Source organism: Gymnoscopelus braueri, assembly GCF_963280865.1.
Source record: "Gymnoscopelus braueri genome assembly, chromosome: 5".
Classification (NCBI taxonomy): Eukaryota; Metazoa; Chordata; class Actinopteri; order Myctophiformes; family Myctophidae; genus Gymnoscopelus; species Gymnoscopelus braueri.
Genome location: NC_137606.1, coordinates 28,331,337 through 28,352,869, shown reverse-complemented (window position 1 = coordinate 28,352,869; position 21,533 = coordinate 28,331,337). Strand labels below are relative to the sequence as shown.

At 39.0% G+C, this 21,533-nt stretch overlaps 2 protein-coding genes and 1 long non-coding RNA gene across 3 annotated transcripts; 2 read left to right on the top strand and 1 right to left on the bottom strand.

Moving 5' to 3' along the window:
* Positions 1 to 700: 700 nt before the first annotated feature.
* LOC308086194 lies at positions 701 to 6,328 on the top strand. The gene is made up of 4 exons (XR_013933229.1): positions 701 to 1,006; positions 2,303 to 2,439; positions 2,894 to 2,938; positions 5,081 to 6,328. It is a non-coding gene; the product is annotated as an uncharacterized lncRNA (long non-coding RNA).
* Positions 6,329 to 6,818: 490 nt separating this feature from the next.
* On the top strand, positions 6,819 to 15,294 carry paf1 (PAF1 homolog, Paf1/RNA polymerase II complex component). Its single transcript, XM_080429624.1, has 14 exons — positions 6,819 to 7,056; positions 8,531 to 8,563; positions 8,684 to 8,776; positions 8,866 to 8,987; positions 9,506 to 9,572; positions 9,683 to 9,784; positions 9,903 to 10,008; positions 12,176 to 12,244; positions 12,790 to 12,893; positions 12,997 to 13,113; positions 13,251 to 13,379; positions 13,823 to 13,928; positions 14,097 to 14,181; positions 14,419 to 15,294. The coding sequence occupies exons 1-14, from the start codon at positions 7,010 to 7,012 to the stop codon at positions 14,868 to 14,870; spliced, it is 1,632 nt and encodes a 543-aa protein (XP_080285750.1). The 5' UTR covers positions 6,819 to 7,009; the 3' UTR covers positions 14,871 to 15,294.
* A 431-nt stretch (positions 15,295 to 15,725) lies between these two features.
* gmfg (glia maturation factor, gamma) lies at positions 15,726 to 20,026 on the bottom strand. The gene is made up of 7 exons (XM_080429635.1): positions 19,922 to 20,026; positions 19,476 to 19,572; positions 17,367 to 17,416; positions 17,215 to 17,264; positions 17,004 to 17,086; positions 16,515 to 16,588; positions 15,726 to 15,970 (listed from the first exon to the last, which is right to left on the bottom strand). Exons 1-7 carry the CDS (start codon positions 19,922 to 19,924, stop codon positions 15,899 to 15,901), a joined length of 429 nt encoding a protein of 142 aa, XP_080285761.1. The 5' UTR covers positions 19,925 to 20,026; the 3' UTR covers positions 15,726 to 15,898.
* Positions 20,027 to 21,533: the final 1,507 nt, after the last annotated feature.

Here is a 21,533-nt window from a genome sequence, read left to right as displayed (position 1 = left end):
CTTTATTATCTTTAAGTGTGTCTTTGTTGTTGTACAGTAGCAGTGTTCAATGCATTTAGTTAGAACCATCTCCAGTATTTTGTGCTTCCATGTGCCAAAATAACGCAGGCTACTATAATAGCCTCTAAAAATGTTTTAACAGATGTTCAAATGAAATCAAGAGGGGTGATACGAGGTTAGGGACGCTGACATAGTAGAGTATGTAGGTTTAGGGGTTTTACCACCGTCCTGATATGCACCAAGTTGGTTTGGAGTGGATACCTTGAGGCTGATCAAGATGTCCTGTAAGCAAACCCCTTCTAGTATTATTCAGTTTCTCATCTTGCCTCTCCTGGTGAAAACCTTGCAATGTTTTTTTAATGTGTGTAATCGCAAAGGCCCAGTTTCTAGATTGAAAAATATTTTTAGCTAATGTTCTCTTAAGTGAACTTGCTTATTTAGGCTTCCAAAAATTATAATCATTATTTAAACAGTAGTTCTCATATTTCAAAAATAAACAAATATTCCACATTTTATTGCAAGAGTTTTTTTAAATGAGCAGATCTACAAGCTCACAACGCATGTGGTCGCTTCTTTTGGGTTTGTTTTCATAGGCCTGTTTGCTTGTTTCACTCGCAAAACTTGGCAACACTGACCGGAAATACATTCAACGTGAAATGTGAGAATAATGTAAACAATCACAGTTTGCAGCAGCTGAGCAGCACACAGATAATATCACCTTGCCGTGTATTTACAGTCTCTGGTCCGTCGGGGGTCCGTGTAGATATAGTTTTACATTAACACACACAAGGTTAACGATGTTACTGAAGTGAAGTCGTTGCCATTCATTCCTTACATTTACTAAGCACCGCAGTGGAAGTAAAGGGAGAAAACGTTTTGTTTCCAGTTCTAGTCAAGCTAACCAAGCTAACGGTAGCTATTATCTCTTTAAAGAAAGGGGACGTGCACAGTAGATGAGAGTCAGTGTTTCTGATCATCAAGCCCATTGATACATACGGGGGTAACGGTAAGTGACAGTGGTGGAAAAAAGTATTCACGTGTTTAATACTGCAATGTAGAAATACTCTGTTACAAGTAAAAGTCTGGAATAAAAAAATTACTTGAGTAAAAGTACAAATGCATTGGCATCAAAATGTACTTTCAGCAGAAAGTACTCACTTTGCAGAATGTCCCATTTCACAAGTTTTCAAATGTATATATATATGTATTTTTTTTTAAAATAGCCGAAACGTATATAGGGCTGAAGTGGGTAATGCTAGTCTTGTGATAATCTAAATCTGTTAAGTAACAAATAACTACAACTGTCAAATAATTGCAGTGGAGTGAAAGTACAATATTTGCCTAGCCATGGTTCACATGACGCTTGTATACAAGCGTCATGGTGCCCTGTCCCCCTGGTCTAAAGTTTTGTTCGATTTTTTCAGATTGCCATCGCTCACATAAACATAAACGTTCAGATTTCAAATATAAAGTGCTTACCACCGAGCCACGGATGTTACAAGGCGATGTGGACCACGATGAGTACCCGTATCTCCCGTATTGTTCAATAAAAAGCATTTTAATCCCATCGCCGTCCATTTTCTCCAAATTGTCTCCTATACTTTCAACCATGCGACACTAATGGTTGGGAGGTGTATTGCACTCTGATACATTACAAAACAAAAAAAAAGAAAAAAAGAAAATGGCCGGCGATGGGATTAAAATGCTTTTTATTGAACAATACGGGAGATACGGGTACTCATCGCGGTCCGCATCGCCTTGTAACATCCGTGGCTCGGTGGTAAGCACTTTATATTTGAAATCTGAACGTTTATGTTTATGTGAGAGATGGCAATGTGAAAAAATCGAACACAACTTTAGACCAGGGGGACTCGGCACCATGACTGTCATGGTATGACAGTCATGTTTCAGGGCTAAATATTTGCCTAGGCTCTGAGATGTAGTGGAGTAGAAGTAAAAGTATTGGAAATGGGAAATACTCCAGTAAATAACAGGCTGGGTAGCTTACTTTAAATGGAACCTGATACAGTAAAATTAGAAGATATGTTATTTATATATATATATATATTTATTATTATTATCTACGTTTTTTTTAATCATTACTGTTGTCATTATTGTTAAAAAACATTTCATTTTGCTTCTTGTTACCTGTATGAGTAGTGACAAGTAAAACCTTGATTCTTGTTGTGTTCAGGGTGTAAACTCATTCAGTCTGTGATGGTACACAAAGCTCTTTCAGGCCTAATCCCTGCCATCACTGTGTGTGTGTGTGTATGTTCATTCTCTCACACTGTGTCCACAGACCACCAGGATGTTGTGTGAGCTCCTTCTTTCATCTCTATGGTTCCTCTTTGTCATCTTCTGGCTGGAGACCATAAGCGTGTGGCTCTTTCTATGTATATTCTATCAGGACCAGGCATTCTACCACTGGGGAGATGGGTAAGACATGTACTGTGCCCGTGCAATGGCTTCTTATATGTGCAATGCACAACCTTTTTAATAAGGACCCCCCAGTTTGATATGCAATAGGCCACACAGATCCCCATCTGATATGATTTTTTTTTTTATCTCTGACCCATATCTACACTGTAAAATCATCTTAATCTTGTCTGAGTTACAGACCCCTAAGGGACTAATTATTAACCACCTGAACCCTAGCGTCTGGTGCAAACATTTGGCAAAAATAGCAGATCTACAAGCTCACAATGCAATGCTATTTCTGAATCTTAAATATGTGTTACTGTGGATATTCATGTTAAGATATTTTGTTTGTGTTCCACACTGGAATGAGTACAGTCCTAAGAGTATTATCAGAGAGTTGACATACTTATATAACATATATAATATGTTCCATATTCCATGTGTAAATGTTTTATTTATTTTGATGTTGCAGGGTTTTTGGAGATGACCCTAGCCAAATGCTAAATATGTTGAACAGGTGAGTTGAATTTGTGTTTAGTATTTCACTTTGAATACTAGCTCCATGTCCTTTTCTGTGGATAGTCAAATCCAGTGGTTTTCAAACAGTTTGTATTTATAGCGAAAATATTTTCCCTATTTGTGAAAAATTCTGAAAGAATTGTAATTATCTTTTTTTCTTTTAATCTGTAATGACATGCTCAAAATAGGGATGCCAAGTTGAAAGTGGTTAAAATATATTTTTAGCATATAGATTATTCCTCTGTTTTAGGAAATGAGTTTGCACAAAGTATTGATAGTAAATAAGAAAACAATAATTCATAACTTTTTGCGTATTTGTATACTATGTATTGCTGCTGCAAAAATATCTATGTGATTGTTACAAAATCCCTGTGCACACCTGGACTTATCTCATGGCACACCACTGTGCCTTGGAACACCGTTTGGGAACCACTGGTCTAATCCCCTCTCTGTAACTGTTTCCTTCATTCTCTCCCTCCTGGTTATCCTATTATATATTAAGGAAACCTCTGTCAGTCAGTCAGTCGGTCTCTCTCTCTGTTCCGCATGGTTCTCTTCAGTGGGTTGAGCAATTGATCTCAACTTGCACACCTGCATTGACCATTAGCATATGCAGACAGTGAGGAAGCCCGTTTTTCACTTTCCCAAAATGTAAGCAGTTTATTAGCGTTTTTGTGTAAACACCGTAGATTCGGGCAGGAGTTTGGGCTATGGGATATGTCGTCATGGTTACAGTCCCGCAGGCTATGGGATCTCTAGCCACTGGCTACACACACACACACCGGCGCAGAGACAACGGCAGAACATACAGACGCTGCAAACTTATAAAGGACTTTCATTTAGCGCCCGTGCCCACACACTGCGTTTTATGAGCGGGAGGGCGCTTTGGATATCCTCTCCATAGCACTAGCACATTGACACGTGCACTGTTTGAATCAATGTTGTGTTATTAGCACACATAGCTTAGCTCAAACAGCATAAACATAAGCTTCTCATGGTTGTGGGTGACAACGATTCGAGGTCGTAAATGACTGGGTTGTCATACCAGCCCGATTGCCAGAGAATTAGTATACATTGCACGGATCCAGTGCATGTCATTCCGTGCATAGTCGCCTAGAAACCCCGAAATTCCGTGCATATGTACGGCGAGTCCCACGGTGGGCGTAACCAGTCGCAACCTGGAAAAACCCGGAAGCAGAGCAGTCCCCACAACAAAATGTACGATTCTGTGCCTATCGGTACATAACTCAAACGGCGCTGAGTAGGCACAAGGGAATGTTGCAACGTTCGGGACGGCAACTCGCTCGCTTTAGCTCGCTCGGTGGCCCCTTACGTGGCGACAATTCCCTTGAGACTGCGGTTGGCTGTTCACATCGCCGGGTATAAATTAGTTATTATAATGTTTTTAATTATTATCATTTTTCTGTTTCAGGATTTTTTATCGTTATAGCAGAGTAGGGATCCCCTTCCCCAACTTTTTCTGCACCAAGGACCATTTTTATATAATAAACTCTATTACAATATTTATTTTATAATAATAGAGATATTTCATATCATCCTGTTATGTTACTTTTTCCATTGTTTCTTCTATATTCTTATCACTATTATTTTGTAACTGCCAACTGATGTGCTGCCAGTGTAACTGTCAGGGTAGGGAGAATTGCATCTCTGTCACACTAATGTTTTTGTAGTAGTCTTTTAGTAGCTGTGGTTAATATTAACATTTAGCACGAATTGAGATGCTGGACACCATGAGCCACACATGGGGTTACAATGGGTTGTAACTACCTTGTATTTTGTTAGGTAGAGTAGACTACCCAAAACATGAGTGAGAGAAAGCGGTGTGAGATTGGAGTGGATTGAAGTCTACTATCCTACAGATACATAATGGTTGTATATTATATATCAAATAATATTAAATTATTTTCCGTGCGGAGTGGTATCGTGGACCACCAGTGAATGGGCTGTAGCAGACGACCTGTGGTCTGCTGACCACAGGCTGGGGACCTCTGTACAAGAGTAAATTTCTCAAAGAAATGATAAAGAATAATAGAATAACTTGCTCTCTTGCTCTCTCTCGCTCACTTACCTACTCACTGTTTGTTTGTTTGTGTCTTTTTTACTCTGTCTCTCTCTACAGAGTTGATACCAGCTACAGAGTTGATACCAGCATGCAAAGATCAGTGCAGACCTGAGCCAGAAGAAAAAGCACCTCTGAATCAATTCACAGAAAGCACTGTTCACAGAGATGGAGCTGCGTGTATAATGAACATATGATGATGACAATCATATTATGCTATGTTTCCCTTGCACTGGCTACCTGTACACCATAGTGCATGGTCACTGTCGATGTAAATGGCTGATAAGCGGATGGAAATTTGCAGTGGCAGTAGCTGTTGAAGAACAAACTGAGACTAGGAGGAGATTATTAATGATAAGTGCTTCTTGTCCAAGTATGTAACATTCAACACACATCTTTTCACTCCGATATTGGTGAAGCAGCATGAATATGATGGAAAATGCTTTTGTTGGCAAAGATTGAATGTAAGACCTGCACAGAGGTCAGTTTCCTCATACTGTCATGCTGTGCAACAAATATTTTTGCTGCTGTGCAACAAATACTTTGCTGCTTGCAGTTGCATTTTTATAATGGTTTGCTGAAAATGTGTTGTCAGTTAGGCCTATGAACGTTTTACCAGTTAAAACAGTCATTGTTGTTGAATGATTGATTTTATAACCTACAATGAGGAGTTCATTATCAACTCTGTGGGACTGATTCAAATGTTATTATACAAAAAGTACCCTTGTGTAGATAAACTTGGGCAACGGTCCATGTCATCATAGATAGAAAAATAATGTTTGTAGAGTGTTCTCTCAATATAATATGCTGGGTTTCTAGACAAATTAAATTATTAGGTCAAGAAACAAATGCATGGATTGCTGCTTGTGTGTAAAACGGTGTTCCTCTGGTGCTCTTCAGTTTGGGGATCCTAATAGACATCTGAGGCACTCAGTCAAGAGGGAAATAGATCTTTAAAGGCTGGGAAATAAATAATGTGAAAACAGTACCCATGTTATCATTTGGCATTATCATAAACAACAAATGTAAATGTTGGGAAATTGTGTTTTAACAGCTAATCTTTTTTATCCTTTAGAAAATGTTTAATGGAAGTTGGAAGTTCCAACTTCAATTAAACAGAACCCCTGGAACCGTTGAGTGCTTAGCTTGGTGAAAGGGTCCAAGGGTGCTCCTGCAGGCATCTCATTAAGCTCTGTTCATAAGTGTAACTGATAACATCAAACTATGTTTTGTACATGAGAAGGTGGGGAAATGAGGTCATTGTTAAAAGTATGAGTATTTGTGTAAATAAAGAAAATATTGCACTGATGAGATTGAATTGTGTTCTTTCCACTTTAACCACTTAAACCCCAGCAATGCATCCGTATAATAACAGAAAAGAAAAAGAAAAACACTAGTAGTATTGAGCCCTAAGGGACTCCGGTTATCCATATGGGGTTTAAAAGAGTAGTTCACCCCAAAAATTACTTATTTTCTATCAATTACACAACCCCATGAAGCATTGAATTCATGGAGATTTTTTTGTTTTTGTCGCATTCCTATTTCCTAAGCCTATAATTTATCTAGTCTACGGTACCGGAACATTAGCATTTTTCCGCCGGTAATCAAATTATTGGCTTAGGAATGCGACAGAAAATCTCCATGAATTCAATGCTTCATGGGGTGTGTAATTGATAGAAGACAAGTAATTTTTTGGGGTGAACTATACCTTCAAGTGGTTAAATGCCAGAACAGCAGGTGGCGCTCTCTAAAATTGTGCTGCTGCTCAACGTCTGTGACCCGTAAATTATATCCGGGGTCAGGATCCGGAGGGACGGGAAAAACTAAAGTGCGCGTTGTGGTGCGAAGTATAACGTTACACAGTAATAATAATAGTTGTATTTAGGATAAGGACTGCGGGATTGTTTTGTTCATTTATCAAAGGCTACACTTTGTGTTCCTTTGTGCCTTCAAGAAAGAAAGCGTGAGCAATAAGAGCAGAACAACAACATGGCTCCAACCATCCAGACTCAGTCTCAACGAGAGGACGGTCACAGGTAACAAGAACCAAAACAATCTTCGCTTTTCATTTCACAGCTGCTTCATGTTTGGATTAATTGGCCCACTAATCTTGGCGTGGAACTTGGTTTAATAATCGGTCGTACTAATGTAATATAAAATACCTTTTATGTTCGGAACTGGCCCCTGTGTAAAAAAGTCCAAGCGTCCAAGCCCTATCACCAGAATGCCCCCCCCCCCCCCTGTTTACTGTACATATTTTTCTTTGTGATTACTACTCGTTTATATGATGTTTTTGCATAGTATTGTATATTTGTCTGTCATTAAATGTTTCGATGAATTGAATACACATGGACCCCAATGGAAACAAGCCATAGTGCTTTCTTGGGTTTTAGTCCCAATAGCAGACCTTGTATAGATCTGTGCTTTTTTGCAAACTGTTCATAGATTATTCAATCAGTTAGTCAATTACAGTATGCAAAATATTATCCTTGGATCGACTATCATAGATGTATCTGACTTTTACTTTCATAGATATGCAAATGTCAAAGTCGATCAAATACGTCTATGATAGTCTTGATCCAAGGCTAGCAAAATATGTGCTAAACCACATACTTGGTCAAAATAAAATAAGTAAAATTAAGTTTTATTTTGGCAAGTATGTCGCAAAATGATGTATTTTAAGTTTAGTGGTAGATGGTGTTAGTTCACTTCGGGGACAGAGGTGATACACCCTGTCAAATCTCTGAATGTGTGTACACTACACTTTTGAGCTACACATGGCAACACAGGGGAATTTACTGTGTAATTGCAGGAGAGTCTGTCATTATGTATTTAGTATTGGTACTTCAATGTGTTATGGGAATATAGTATGATGTTTATTTCATTCATTTAAGTTGCCTGTGTTTGTTATTAATCATTGTCATGGCTGCTCCAGAGAAGAGATCATGACATAAGCATGGATCATTAGCTTATTAATGAGTCGTACCATTGGAAAACGGAAGTAAAATTCTTTTATTTTGTACATCTCAAAATTAATCTAATGTGTTTAGTTTAGTGGTGGTAGGTAGTGTAGTTAACAAGTTACAGGGACAGGTGATACTCAAAGATCGCATACTGTAAAATTCTGTAAAAACAGAACACACTTTCAGTTTTACACATTTTAAATGAACAGCAGATACTTAGACAGAACTTAACAGATATCGCTGTTGCACATGTTACGCTGGTAGACACCCAATGGCGATTCCTGGAGCGTGCGGTCAGACATTACAGGTTAAGTTCCTACTGGACGCATCTGGACTGCAGCGAGCCGGTTCAAAGTGAACCATTTAGCTCGTTTTACTTTTCACAGATCTTGTTGTGGGATGTGCAGGATCAGTCAAATAGGCTTTCTTGCTTATACAGAAAGGAATGTGAGAAGAACTGTCTGTAGGACAATAGACCCAACTAAAGTTGTGAACATTAAATGTTAGGCCAGTTGGTAACAAATGTGTGTGCTATTTTCTCTTCCAGTCGGAGCTCCTCGCATAGAACTGTCCCAGAGAGGTAATTTAATGTAGTGGCATTCATTTACAAATGTTATTATGTATCTGGAAATGTATTATTTGTTTGTTTATTCATTCAAAAGTAGTGGTGAATTGGTAACATGCTTTGGCCCCATTACAGGTCAGGAGTGGTCTGTCGGGTGAAATACTGCAACAGTCTACCTGATATCCCCTTTGATCCAAAGTTCATCACATATCCATTCGACCAGCACAGGTAAATGTCCTGTCTGACTGTCTTCTCCTGCCACGTAACAGCAGTAGACCGTTGAGCCGACTCACGTGTTTCTTCATGTGTTTGGACAGGTTTGTTCAGTATAAAGCCACCTCTCTGGAGAAGCAACATAAGCATGAGCTCCTGACAGAACCCGACCTTGGGGTCACTATTGATCTCATCAACCCAGACACCTACAAGATAGACCCAAGCAGTAAGTCTTTGATTGTAGACACTTAACCGCTGTTGTATAATTTCCTTTTAACCCATTAAGACCTGGAACGTCATTTTCTGTGTCATTTTTTTATTTGAGCTAAAAAGCATTATTTTACACTTTGGCTATTCAAAAATGGCAGATCTACAAGCTCGTAGCGCGGCACTCGCGCTACGAGCTACGAGCTTTTTGAAAAATCTTGAAAATGTGTGCAAATCTTTGAATATATACATTCTTTTAAAGCGAACATTTTAACTCAAATCTTTGCTTCTGGGGGGTCCCTGGAACAACATATTTTGAGATGGGGGTCCTCGGCCAAATACATATCATTTTGGGGGTCCTTGACGTGAAAAGGTTTGAGCACCACTGATAGAGAAACATAAGTTTTTCCGAATATTGTTGGGATTTAGAAGACATTTGTAGAATCGGCTTCAGGTCTTAATGGGATAAAGGTCCACATGATGTTGGAGACTACATCTGTTGATCAAATACTACTTGTTTATGTTTTGTTTCTTCAGTTCTGCTGGATCCAGCTGATGAAAAGTTACTGGAAGAGGACATCACAGCTCCATCTAGTTCAAAGAGGTATGGACACAAAATACATACAGTACATGCATGTAGCGTTTACATTGTGTGAGTTCTTTTGACACTAATATAGTGTTTGGTTTTAAACCCCTTTTTTCCTGTTCCTTAAGGTCTCAGCAGCACGCCAAGGTGGTCCCATGGATGAGAAAAACTGAGTACATTTCTACAGAATTTAACAGATATGGAGTCTCCAATGAGAAGGTTGAAGTCAAGTAAGTTAGTTGTAGCGAGGTTAATGCTTTTGGATTAGTGCTTTTACATTGAAATGTGCTGTTATTGACCAATTCTGTGTAAGACCCACTCTTTAATCTGGATGTCTTCTATTGTTAGGATTGGTGTGTCTGTCAAACAACAGTTCACAGAAGAAGAGATCTATAAGGACAGAGACAGCCAGATTTCTGCCATTGAGAAGACATTTGAGGATGCACAGAAGGCGGTGAGTAATTATATTCCTATAATGATTTTTAATTAAGGACGATTCTACAAATGCCCTCTGAGACCGCAGTTCTCACACTTTCAAGAAATGTTCAAAAATAGCAGATGTACAAGCTTGCAGCGGGGCACGAAGTGACTCGCTGTGAACTAAAATCTAAAGCTAAAATCTAAAATAACAGAAGCTTTCCTGGTTTTAATGGTAACCGGAAGGCTCGCCACAAAACACACTCGCCCAATTTTCTTTTCGCGGACCGCTCTCCCCCAGCGGTTCTTGTATTTGTTTTACTGAGGTTAAGGTTAGGAATAAGGTTAGGTTTAGACATAGTTTTACTGAGGTTAAGGTTAGGAATAAGGTTAGGTTTAGGCATAGTCTTACAGAGGTTACGTTTAGGAATACGGTTAGGTTTAGGCATAGTTTTACTGAGGTTACGTTTAGGAATAAGGTTAGGTTTAGGGATAGTTTTACAGAGGTTACGTTTAGGAATAAGGTTAGGTTTTGGCATAGATTTCCTCAGGTTACGTTTAGGAATACCTGGTGGCGACCGTTCCAAGGTCGCCAGATTTGACCCGGGGCGAGCTTGTTTTGGGTTGACCGTTCTTGTATTCATTCTAATGGGTCAATGTGTAAGATAACATCTACAGGTTAGCAGGTCTACTACTTTTAAACCTCTCCAGGGGCACAATTCAATTGGGGGACTGGTTTGTACTGTTTATACTTTCAATATGAATAGTTTTGTCTGGCATTAAAGAATGAGGTCTAATGTAGTATATGGATGTATAATGATATACAAAATTAAGGGGGGGGGGGGAACAGGCTTGTGAACATGAGGTAATCGCCCAGATCAACACGAAAAAATAAAGAGAACTGAATCCTCAAATAAACTGTGGCAATGATTAAATTGTAGCATTTACATACATAGCATTTGTGAGATTACATCAATAACCCAGGTGTACATGTTTTACTCAAGTTAGGTCCCACTTTTAAATATATGAATCAGAATCAACTTTATTGTCACATCGTAGGTTTACAGGCGTAAAGTGGGTGAATTTCTTTTTTTGTGCAAGCTCCATCATTGATGGTTTTCTGATTTATATCTGGTTATGGCGGCACTCTTTAACTTTCACGTCCTACCCGAGATTCAAATCCGGGTCCCCCACTCAAGTACTGACATTTTTACCACTGAGCTAATTGAGCATGTTCAGTGGCCAGTTCAGTGGCGTTGTGGTTAAGAGTGTCCGCCCTGAGCTGAGATTGGGAGGTTGGCGGTTCAATTCCCTGGCCGGGTCATACCAAAGACAATAAAAATGGGACCCAATGCCTCCCAGCTTGGCACTCGGCATCAAGGGTTGGATTGGGGGTAAATCCCTGCGACATACTAGTGTCATTTCCCATGGGGTACATCATGACTAGGGGATGTACTGGTAGTTTATACATCAAGCCGCCTCACGCTACATAAACAGAAGATGGGCTCCTGCCCTATGGGCCACATGGCTCAGGAACCATTGGTTCCCAAGGGTACTTATCTTAATAGAGCATGTGTGCTCGTACAAGGAAGAAATGTAATTCTGACCTTCAGGCAGTACCACTTGGTCAACCAAGTAGTGGTCATACCCTACCTCAGGACCTTAATTACTCAATAGAAGAGCAGGAAGACCAACCACCGCAGCTGTGTTTGTTTTATTGTATTAACATACTATACTATGCAGATTGGTCAGAATAAAAGTGAAAGAAAATCACTAAAAAGGTTGCATAGTGAAGTTATTACATCATACGGCTATGTATTCAGATATGCACATTAAGAAACCTACAAGAATTCAATAAAGTGTAAACTTCACATGCCAAAATAAATAGAAAGATTGGGCAAAAACACAGTTAAGCTTATTGTGTTTTGCTTACCCCGATTAAGACCGTATTCTGATTTAGAAATCAGATAACTCTATTTAAGTGACCATTTCAGAGTATTTCCTTAATTAGAGATTGGTGTGTGAATGTAAACTCATTCGGTGGCAGGCTTTGGTAACATTGGACAACTCTCAGGTGTGTGAATTTGCATAATGGAACCTTCATTCTGTAATGATTCCCTCTGGTTTTGCTATAAACCAGAGGGCATGTAATTAGTCAGCCTCCTAAGTTAAATAAACATTCTATAACTCATTTCTCCCTCCAGATTGCCACGCACTACAGTAAACCCAGAGTTACTCCAGTAGAGGTGATGCCTGTGTTCCCTGACTTCAAGGTGCGTCACAAACTGACATTCCATGTAGATTATTTCTAAATGCATGCCATGAGGGGAAGTACATGAACATGAATCTTCAGACATGTTATTTTCTTTAAGGTGTTGCTTCGAAAGGGTATGTATAGAGGCATAGGCGTACGGCCCAAGCCTCTAGTTATTACATAATCGCCTAATCACAATTATTTGAGATAATCGCAATTATTTTTGCATAGTCGTCATACTCAGTGCGATGCGTTGTGAACTTGGGGATCTGCTATTATCACTTTTTTTAAAATGTTTTAAAAATAATAATAAAAAAGCAATGGTTTTGGACATACAAGGTTTCTACCCGACAGCGACGATATAACGTAAGAGACACATTTAAAAAAGCAAGATTATGTCCAGAACTTCATTGAGCAGTGATATAATGTAGCCTTTAGGTAATAAAGGCAATGCATGCTACAGGATAGATGTTCTTGTGTGAATCTACAGTGTCATTTCACTATGAATGCTTTATGTGGACTGCAGACTTTTGGTTTTAAGTTTGCTTTTTTTCTGTTCCCCAGATGTGGATCAACCCATGTGCTCAGGTCATCTTTGACTCTGATCCTGCACCTAAAGACATGACAGCACCTGCAGGTGTGGATGTGATGTCTCAGGCCATGATCAGGTGTGTAAACATCAGCCTTTTTGCAATTCTGCACAGTATTAGTTTCTTTTGTGACTGCCATTGATTTACATTGTGTGTGTGTGTTTCTTTTTTAACATTACAGAGGTATGATGGATGAGGAAGGAAATCAGTTTGTAGCTTACTTCCTGCCCAATGAGGAAACTCTTCGTAAGCGCAAGAGAGATGTCGACGAGGAACAGGATTACATGCCAGAGGAACTGTAAGTAAAGTTGCCAGCACAATCGTTTTTTCTGTATAATAATAATAAGCACAGAACACCAAAATGAAATTCCTACGTTACAGGGATACTACCAAGAAATTGATAACAATGTTTGTTCTGTTGTCTCTGTGTTACAGGTATGATTACAAGATAGCTCGGGAATATAATTGGAATGTGAAGAACAAAGCCAGCAAGGGCTATGAAGAGAACTACTTCTTCATCTTCAGAGATGGTGATGGTGTTTACTACAATGAACTTGAGACCAGGTGAGTCATGAGCAGATTATGTGATTGCTGGTTGTGTCTTTATGATGCATTTTCATCACAACACACCTGACCTGACTTTGAGTTCTGTTTCCTTCAATTGCACTCCATGATTTTTTTTAGATACAATGCGCTGTTATCGTCCTTCTGAACACTTTACTTAAATGTCAAAGCGCCACTTTAGTGTCTTGCAATTACAGCTGTGTCAGTTATACTATTTTATAGATTTTATACACTTCAGCCTACCTCCTGGCATCCTGTGACATCAAAGGTTTCTTTTGAGCCTCGATACAGTTGAATCTCTTAAGTAATGTAACTTGGTTAAACTATATGGCCCAACCACTATCAGGCTCTAGAAGTGTTTTTTTTTCATGTTCTTAAATTATTTGATTTGCATGTATGTATGTATGTGCTCATTCTATCAACCCATTTGCCCTGCATTGTAGAGTGCGTCTGAGTAAGAGGAGAGCCAAGGCTGGAGCACAGTCCACCACAAATGCTGTGCTTGTGTGTAAGCACAGAGACATGAACGAGAAGGAACTCGAAGCCCAAGTGAGTCTTCTAGCTCTAGACTCTTTGCTTTACTTAAATAATGTCAATTCCCAGTGCATTACTTTTCAACTCTGTTCATCCAACATGTTACTTTGAATTCAGTGGCAGTTGTATTAGTTAATTGTAGTAGTGATTTAATGGTGTTAAATCTCTCCATGTCCTCATCAGGATGCTCGTAAAGCTCAGCTGGAGAACCATGAGCCTGAAGATGAAGAGGAAGACTTGGAGAAACTGCTGGGCCTGGCTGGATCTGGTTAGTTGACTTTTGCCGTGTCCACTCTGCTCACCCACCCTATCTTCTCTTTACTGGCTAAAGCATACGCCATCTGACTTAGATGGCAATCACTTAAAACAGCGGTTATCAAACTATGGGTCGCCACAAAAACTCCCTCATAATATGGGGTTGTGGTATAAAACCCCTGAACCCCTGAAAATATATATTTTTTGATAATATTTTCTTTCTCATTTTTTTTTCTTTTTCTTTCCCTAGGCGATGAGAAGGACAAGGGCAGTGAGGCAGAGAACTCTGATAGTGAATCGGAGAGGGAGGATGAAGAGCAGGAACCGAGGGTGGTGGAGGGGGAAGAGGACGAGGGTGAGGAAGGTGGGGCAAGGAAGCGACAGCGTAAAGCCAGCGGCAGTGAGAGCGGTGGTGAGGACAGGACCATGCGCGACGAGGAAGAGATCTTCGGAAGCGACGCCGATAGCGAGGATAACGACAACGAGAACGAGAACGACAACGAGCCCAAGAACGCGGCCAGGAGCAGCGGGGAGGAGGGCAGCGGAAGTGAGGACGAAGGAGTGGACAGAAGGCGCAGGAGGAGTGGCAGTGCGTCCCCGGCACACAGTGATCGCAGCAGTGACCATTCAGAGGCTCGGGCTCACAGTGGAAGTGGTAGTGAGCAAGGCACAGATTCTAGTGATGCCAGTGACAGCGAATGAGATTACTGTTGTAGACATTCTGGTGAATTCCACCTGCCTGTGACAGACCACCTGGCTCCAATCAGCAGGTTTATAAAGCGTTGGCTGTCGTATGACGATGCTATGCTACGTATCTTAATGGGGCTAATCCCTTGATGGTTGAAAAGAAAATGATAAACTGTGAGGGAGGTCCATGTAGCTTTTGGGCACCTGTTAATATTACTTAATTCTGCTGATATTTTTGATTTATAGATTTAGCTTATACAGTACTTATTAGAACTTATTTGTACTTTCTTTCTTCTTTTGATGTTGACAAAAGCAAGTTCTCTTTGCTAGGTTTTCAGTGCTGGAGCATGTAAGGTTTGTTTCCTTGTTCATTGAGATGTTATCACATTATAGATGTGATCTGATAATAAAATTCTGATGTTTTTTAAGGAGAAACAAAGCATCAAATCATTCCCAACAGACTGACACCATGAATACCTAAATATTAATTAATCTTATTTAACTTGAGTCTGGTCTGATCATGGTTTATATTAGACAAATCAGTTTGTTTATGTTGCCACTGCGTTCTGACGTCTGGTGCGTTGTCCTAATAAACTGTACAACACTAATAAAAGGAGCGTCGCACTCAGAAAATAATCTGTATTTAATCAGTCATTTTAACATTTTAACGCCACAAAAGTCTCATCAGTGTTAAATGGGTGATTAAACACAGATTTTTTCCTTTGTGTGACCCCCTTTTATTACTATTATATTAGACAAAAACATCTACTCATTGTAATGCACTGTTTGTCAGTGCATTACAACACAGCAAGGGTCTGCTATGTTAAATGAGTAATCGGTTATGGTGCAAACGGCAACTTCAGAGAAAGATTTGATTTAAAAAGACATTTTATTATGTTTGCAAATGCTGTCCAAAATGAATTGGAAATTTAAAAAACAAAAACGGTTGAATATGAATAACAAAATTCATAAAATACATGAGTGGTGTAGAATTAATGTTGCCATAAACAACGTTTGAGGATTAGAGGACATGTTATGCATATTCAGTGGAAGAATGAGAGCTGGTCCTTCAGCCACTGCTCTGACAGGTCGTCATTGTTCCTTGTTTCAAACACCTAATTAAAAAGAATATGTTATTATATGAATTACATTAAACGTTTTATTCAACCAGAGGTAGTCTACTCTATTGAGTAAGATTGGTAAGAAGGCCGATAGGTAGAAGTATGGGTAACGTGCCAGGAACTGTATAATAAAAACAATACTGACAATTGAAACTTATGTTCAATAACACTAACCCACAAAATTCATTTTAATGTGGTAAAAACATTTGATAAATGTACTCAAGGTGACTCAGTGATTACATTTAAATGCAGACCTTTAACCACATGAACCTTTGCATCCCTATTTGGGGCATAATAGGCAAACATTCTGCAAAATTTGGTGAACATTTGGAGGAAATATGTCATGATTTGGTGAAAATAGCAGATCTGTCGCAACGTGATGCGCTGAGAGCTTGTAGATCTGCTATAGCTATTTGACATACCAGGAACTATATAGGGTTTAAGTGGTTAAAAGTCTACTCATTGAGTGCTACATAAAAATGTACAATAAGAGGAACCTGAAAATCTGGGCATCTGGAGGTGTTTCTAGAACAATCACCTTTGTCAGCTCTCCAACTTGGACCAGTTGGTTTTTGCTGCCTGCATACATCATTTGTTGCTCAGGCTTGCATCCTATTGAGGTGAGTGACACAAGTTGAAGCTTTTCCTATAACAAACATTTAATGCACAAAGCTGAGGAACATTAACCACGTGAACCCTAGTGTCCCTAGTGTCCCCATAAATATATACAAGCTCAACACTGCCCATTGTGAGCTTGTAGATTGGCTAATTTCTCTGACAATATTCTAGTGTAGAGGGGAGAAAGGAGGGGGCCCAATATAGACTCCTTGTGGACTCACTTCGGTCAATATGTGTATAGGGTTCAAGTGGTTAAAGATTCAATTCCATATTGTTATAAGTTCATAGAACTGGATGTAAAAAAAAAATTCATTACATTTTTGTTGAGCAAACAAACAAGAATCACACAAGATGTAGTCAAGCGGAAAAGCATAAATAGAATTTGATGAAGTGAGGGATTATTACGCACCCATTGGACTGGAGAATATGAAACACAGAGGATAAGACACTCTGCCATCTTCATGGATATATTTGTAGCTGTAAACAATGAATGTGCAATTTTGTCAAGGGAAGCAAACTAATAGATAGCAATTATTTATACAGCCACTGTAGTATTAGTTATGTTTGCAAAATGTTCAAATTGATATGTGCAGGTTGTTTATGACATTTTTAAAGGATATCTGGGTTGCCGCTCTGGAAGTTCTTCTCTCAGCTCATCCAGTGAAATGTTCTGAAAGAAAAGATTATATTAGGTGATTTTCATTTCTACTACTAACCTCAAAATCAAATTTTACATGTGATTTAAAAGACAAAGCTTGTAAACGTTACTTGCCTCATATTCCTCCTCTAGGATGACCAACTGTCTTGCCATATCTATTTTCACTATGAGAAATTAAGATTTATAATTAATGCATGAGTGGGGTAGAATTCCACTGCAACTGAAAATGTTCAGAGAGGATCTGGCTGTATTTCCCACAGCGAGATTTCACAAAATCTTTTCCCAGCCCTGATAGAGCAAGCATAATGATTTGCCATCAAATCGCATCAAACCCAGTCTTGAGAAACCCAGTAGAATGCTACCACAATCCCCTATGACCACGTTATTTTCCAAACGTTTTGAATTTCTTTATAGCAATAATAGCCAATCTACGATAATGATGATGATGTGATTGACTATGTAAATCTCTGTACACCTGTCTGAGTCAGCAGAAGACTACAGCATGGTGCAAAACATTGCAGCCAGACTCACAAGGACCAAAAAAAGGGAACATATCTATTTTAGCTTCTCTTCACTGGCTTCCTGTCAGTTTTAGGATTGATATAAAGATTTTACATTGTAATTATAAACATTTACATTTAAATTTGAAGGTGAAGCACTTTGTAATGGTGTTTTGATTAGTGCTATATAGCCTACATCAAAATAATTGTATACAATGGATTCACAATTCAGCATTTTGCAGATATTATATTTTATTTATCTATTTTGTAAACAACTTCTGATTTACTCTGGTTGCACAATGGACCCTTCGCTAAGCCCCACCCACTCCACTCTGTGACTGGTGGTGCGAAGTTAGTCACACCCAGGCCTGGCAGCGCCTGGCAATCTCTGCTTCTCACCCATTGACTTGCATGTTAAATGACGGCTTTTCCCCTTAAAAATAATCGATCATTTCAGCAGCAATAGCTTCAAAATCTCTTCTAAATCTAGTCAACAAGGCCTGCAGTAGGCTATGCACTGGACAAATGTGCATGACATTATTTCAATAAACTAAAAACACGGGAAATGTTAGAGGGAGTAATAGCCATGGATACACGACGGTCGTCTGTCTCGACCGTCATGGATGAATTTCAACCTGGTGTTTGCACTTTCTCCATTTATAGCCCGTACATCTACAGAAACGTTCATATTTCAAATATAAAGTGCTTATCCCATGGCCACGGATGTTACATTTATGTACGGGCTCTCAAAAGTACCCGTATCATTCGTATTGTTCAATAAAAAGCATTTTAATCTGATCGGTGGCCATTTTCTCCATATGCTTTCAACAAAGCGACCCTATCGGTTGGTAGGTGTATTGCACTCTGATACATTATAACTCTATGAGAAAATGGCCACCGATCGGATTAAAATGCTTTTTATTGAACAATACAGAATATACGGGTACTTTTGAGAGTCCCGTGCATCATTTTAACATCCGTGGCCATAGGGTAAGCAATTTATATTTGAAATCTGAACGTTTATATATATGTACGGACCGTAAATGGAGAAAGTGCAAACACCAGGTTGAAGTTGATCCATGACTGTAACAGGAGTTTTCATGTACCGCAGGGTAAGACTACAGTAGCAGTTAATAAATAGACGAACAAATGAATGAATATACTTTAACGTGCGGAATCCGAAACAGGCAGCGCTGTGATTCTGAATTTTATTACGATCACGGTGATTAGTAGCCTATTATTGACACCACCTGGGCGAGTGAGTCGTGTCGTGTAACTTTCCTGACGTTAAGCTGTGTATGTGTTCAACAACACAGCCATATTCAGCCTTGCAGTTTAAGTGCAGATTTCAGCTTGGGAAAAGCAGCCTCCAACGGGTTTGGGTACGTGGTTCATAGTCACCATTGCGTTATCGTGGTATTCCTATTCTTGCTATTATGTTTTGTGATTGATTGTGATTGTGTGTGTGCGGGCGTGCGTGTGTGTGCGGGCGAAATAACATTGACAGCTATGGCAGGTGACGAAAGCTTGCCAGACCTGTGCCAGGCTAACAACGGTTGCTAAGCTGGCATTGGACAATCGCTTTTGGGGTGGGGTTTAGCGAAGGGTCCAATGCCAGAGTTGTTTCTTGAAATTAAATCAAATTCAATAATCGCCTCACTTGATTTATATGGGATAAGCAGACTACAGTAAGTGATATTCACTGCTATTATGTGCTACTTACTCAGTATGGCAGCATTGTTGGTCTCTTTGCGGAATCTGAACTTGCTTAGTTTTTCTTTCAGACTTTCATCCACTTCACACACAACCAGAGAACTTGACTGCAATGTGATGGCAGAGTTAGATTTATTCAAATAGCAAAATCTTCAGATAAAAGTACTTGCAACAGTTCTCTGAACCACAAAATATACAACGATTGTTGGGGACAGCTTTGAGATTCAGATTATCCAGCATTAAATATTCAAAATGTTAACATGGCATATTGAAGGCAGGAAGTGCACCATAAGAGGATGCAGTTTCCTGTGTCAAGATTTGTGTAGCAATATTTTAGTGATCAGAGACTGGCTGAATATAACTATATTTTGTAAAACAAATATGACGGCTCACCAAACCGATCAAATTTCTGCAGAAGCCTATAAGCATGCAAGTAATTGGAATAGTCTCTCATACCATTCTGAAAGGAGTCCGTGTGTGCCTTATTGTCTTCAAGGTGAAACTGCTTAGATCAAGAAGTCGCTTACAACTAGCTAGTCACAAGCAACTGTTACTTTCAACATCCTCCTTTAGAGGCAGGCAGGCATACAGTCACTACATCCCCCTTCCCTCCCCCCTTTCCTCTTATCAAATGTGAAATCACCAGTGTGCACACTCCTGTAGTCAACTAGTGTCCCAGTTCCCAATATGTATGTATGTATGTATGTATGTATGTATGTATGTATGTATGTATGTATGTATGTATGTATGTATGGACGGACGGACGGACGGACGTGTGTGTGTGTGTGTGTGTGTGTGTGTGTGTGTGTGTGTGTGTGTGTGTGTGTGTGTGTGTGTGTGTGTGTGTGTGTGTGTATGTATGTATGTATGTATGTATATATGTGTGTGTGTGTGTGTGTGTGTGTGTGTGTGTGTGTGTGTGTGTGTGTGTATGTATGTATGTATGTATGTATGTATGTATGTATGTATGTACATGATGTATGTTTGTACACGTCTCTTGTTATTTCATACTATAATTGTATTTTTTATATATGAAATCATTATATACAATAAAAAATTATACATTGGATTATTATTATTAATCATGAATTGCTTCGTATAATTAAAGGTTGACATAATTCCACGTTTGTCAGAATATAACTTCATGTCACAGCATCTCTGCCATGCCTATGCTATCTAGCATCAGTTCTTTACGTGGTTCTCCCCACTTCGAGACCCCCAGGTCCCTGGGGAGGGTTCCAGGGGTTAGTAACAGTTTATTTCAAACCACTAGAACTAGAAGTTATCTTAATGAGTGAATGTATAATAGACCTAAAATCTAAAACCCAACAACAAAAATATTCTCTTGTGGGGGTCCCCGGCACAAAATCGTTCTAATCTAAAAGGCATATGGAAAAATATAAAATAAACTCCTTGATCTTGTAATTCTGAGTGACCCTTCACTTGTCAATGATTGTTATGAGGACAACAAGAAGAGTCTAGTGGAGCACGGTGGTAACAAAAACAGTTTAGGTCCTTTGTTTGACATAAAACGTTAGAAAACCACTGACCTAGAAGAGCATCCACTCCACATCAGATGTGCTTGTATTGGTTTATACTTACAATCTTTCATAATCTATGCCTCACTATTTCTAAAGTATCTAGCTAGGAGGTCCATGCTGACTTGTTTATGTTGAGGTTAATTCAACAAAAAACAAATGTGTTTCTTTTTTTTTTAATCATTGCCTCAGTATCTAGCTTCCAGTTCATCCATAAGGCTGCTGTTCATGCTGTAATGGGACATAGGTTATTAATCATGAATGTACTGTATAATGTAGGAATAACTGGAGATGAATTATACACTGTAAATTAATATATAAATGAATGGCTATGATTAATACATTAATAACTGGTAACATAACACTTACATTATCACAAATTAATCTTTAACTAATTAGTAATTAGTTACTAATTAACTAATCATGTGTTCTGTTAACATATTTATTGAGACCAGTTTTTGATTGATTGAATACTTTATTAACAGTTTGCAAAGACAAGCACAGCAGTACAACACAAGGTCTGTTAAGAG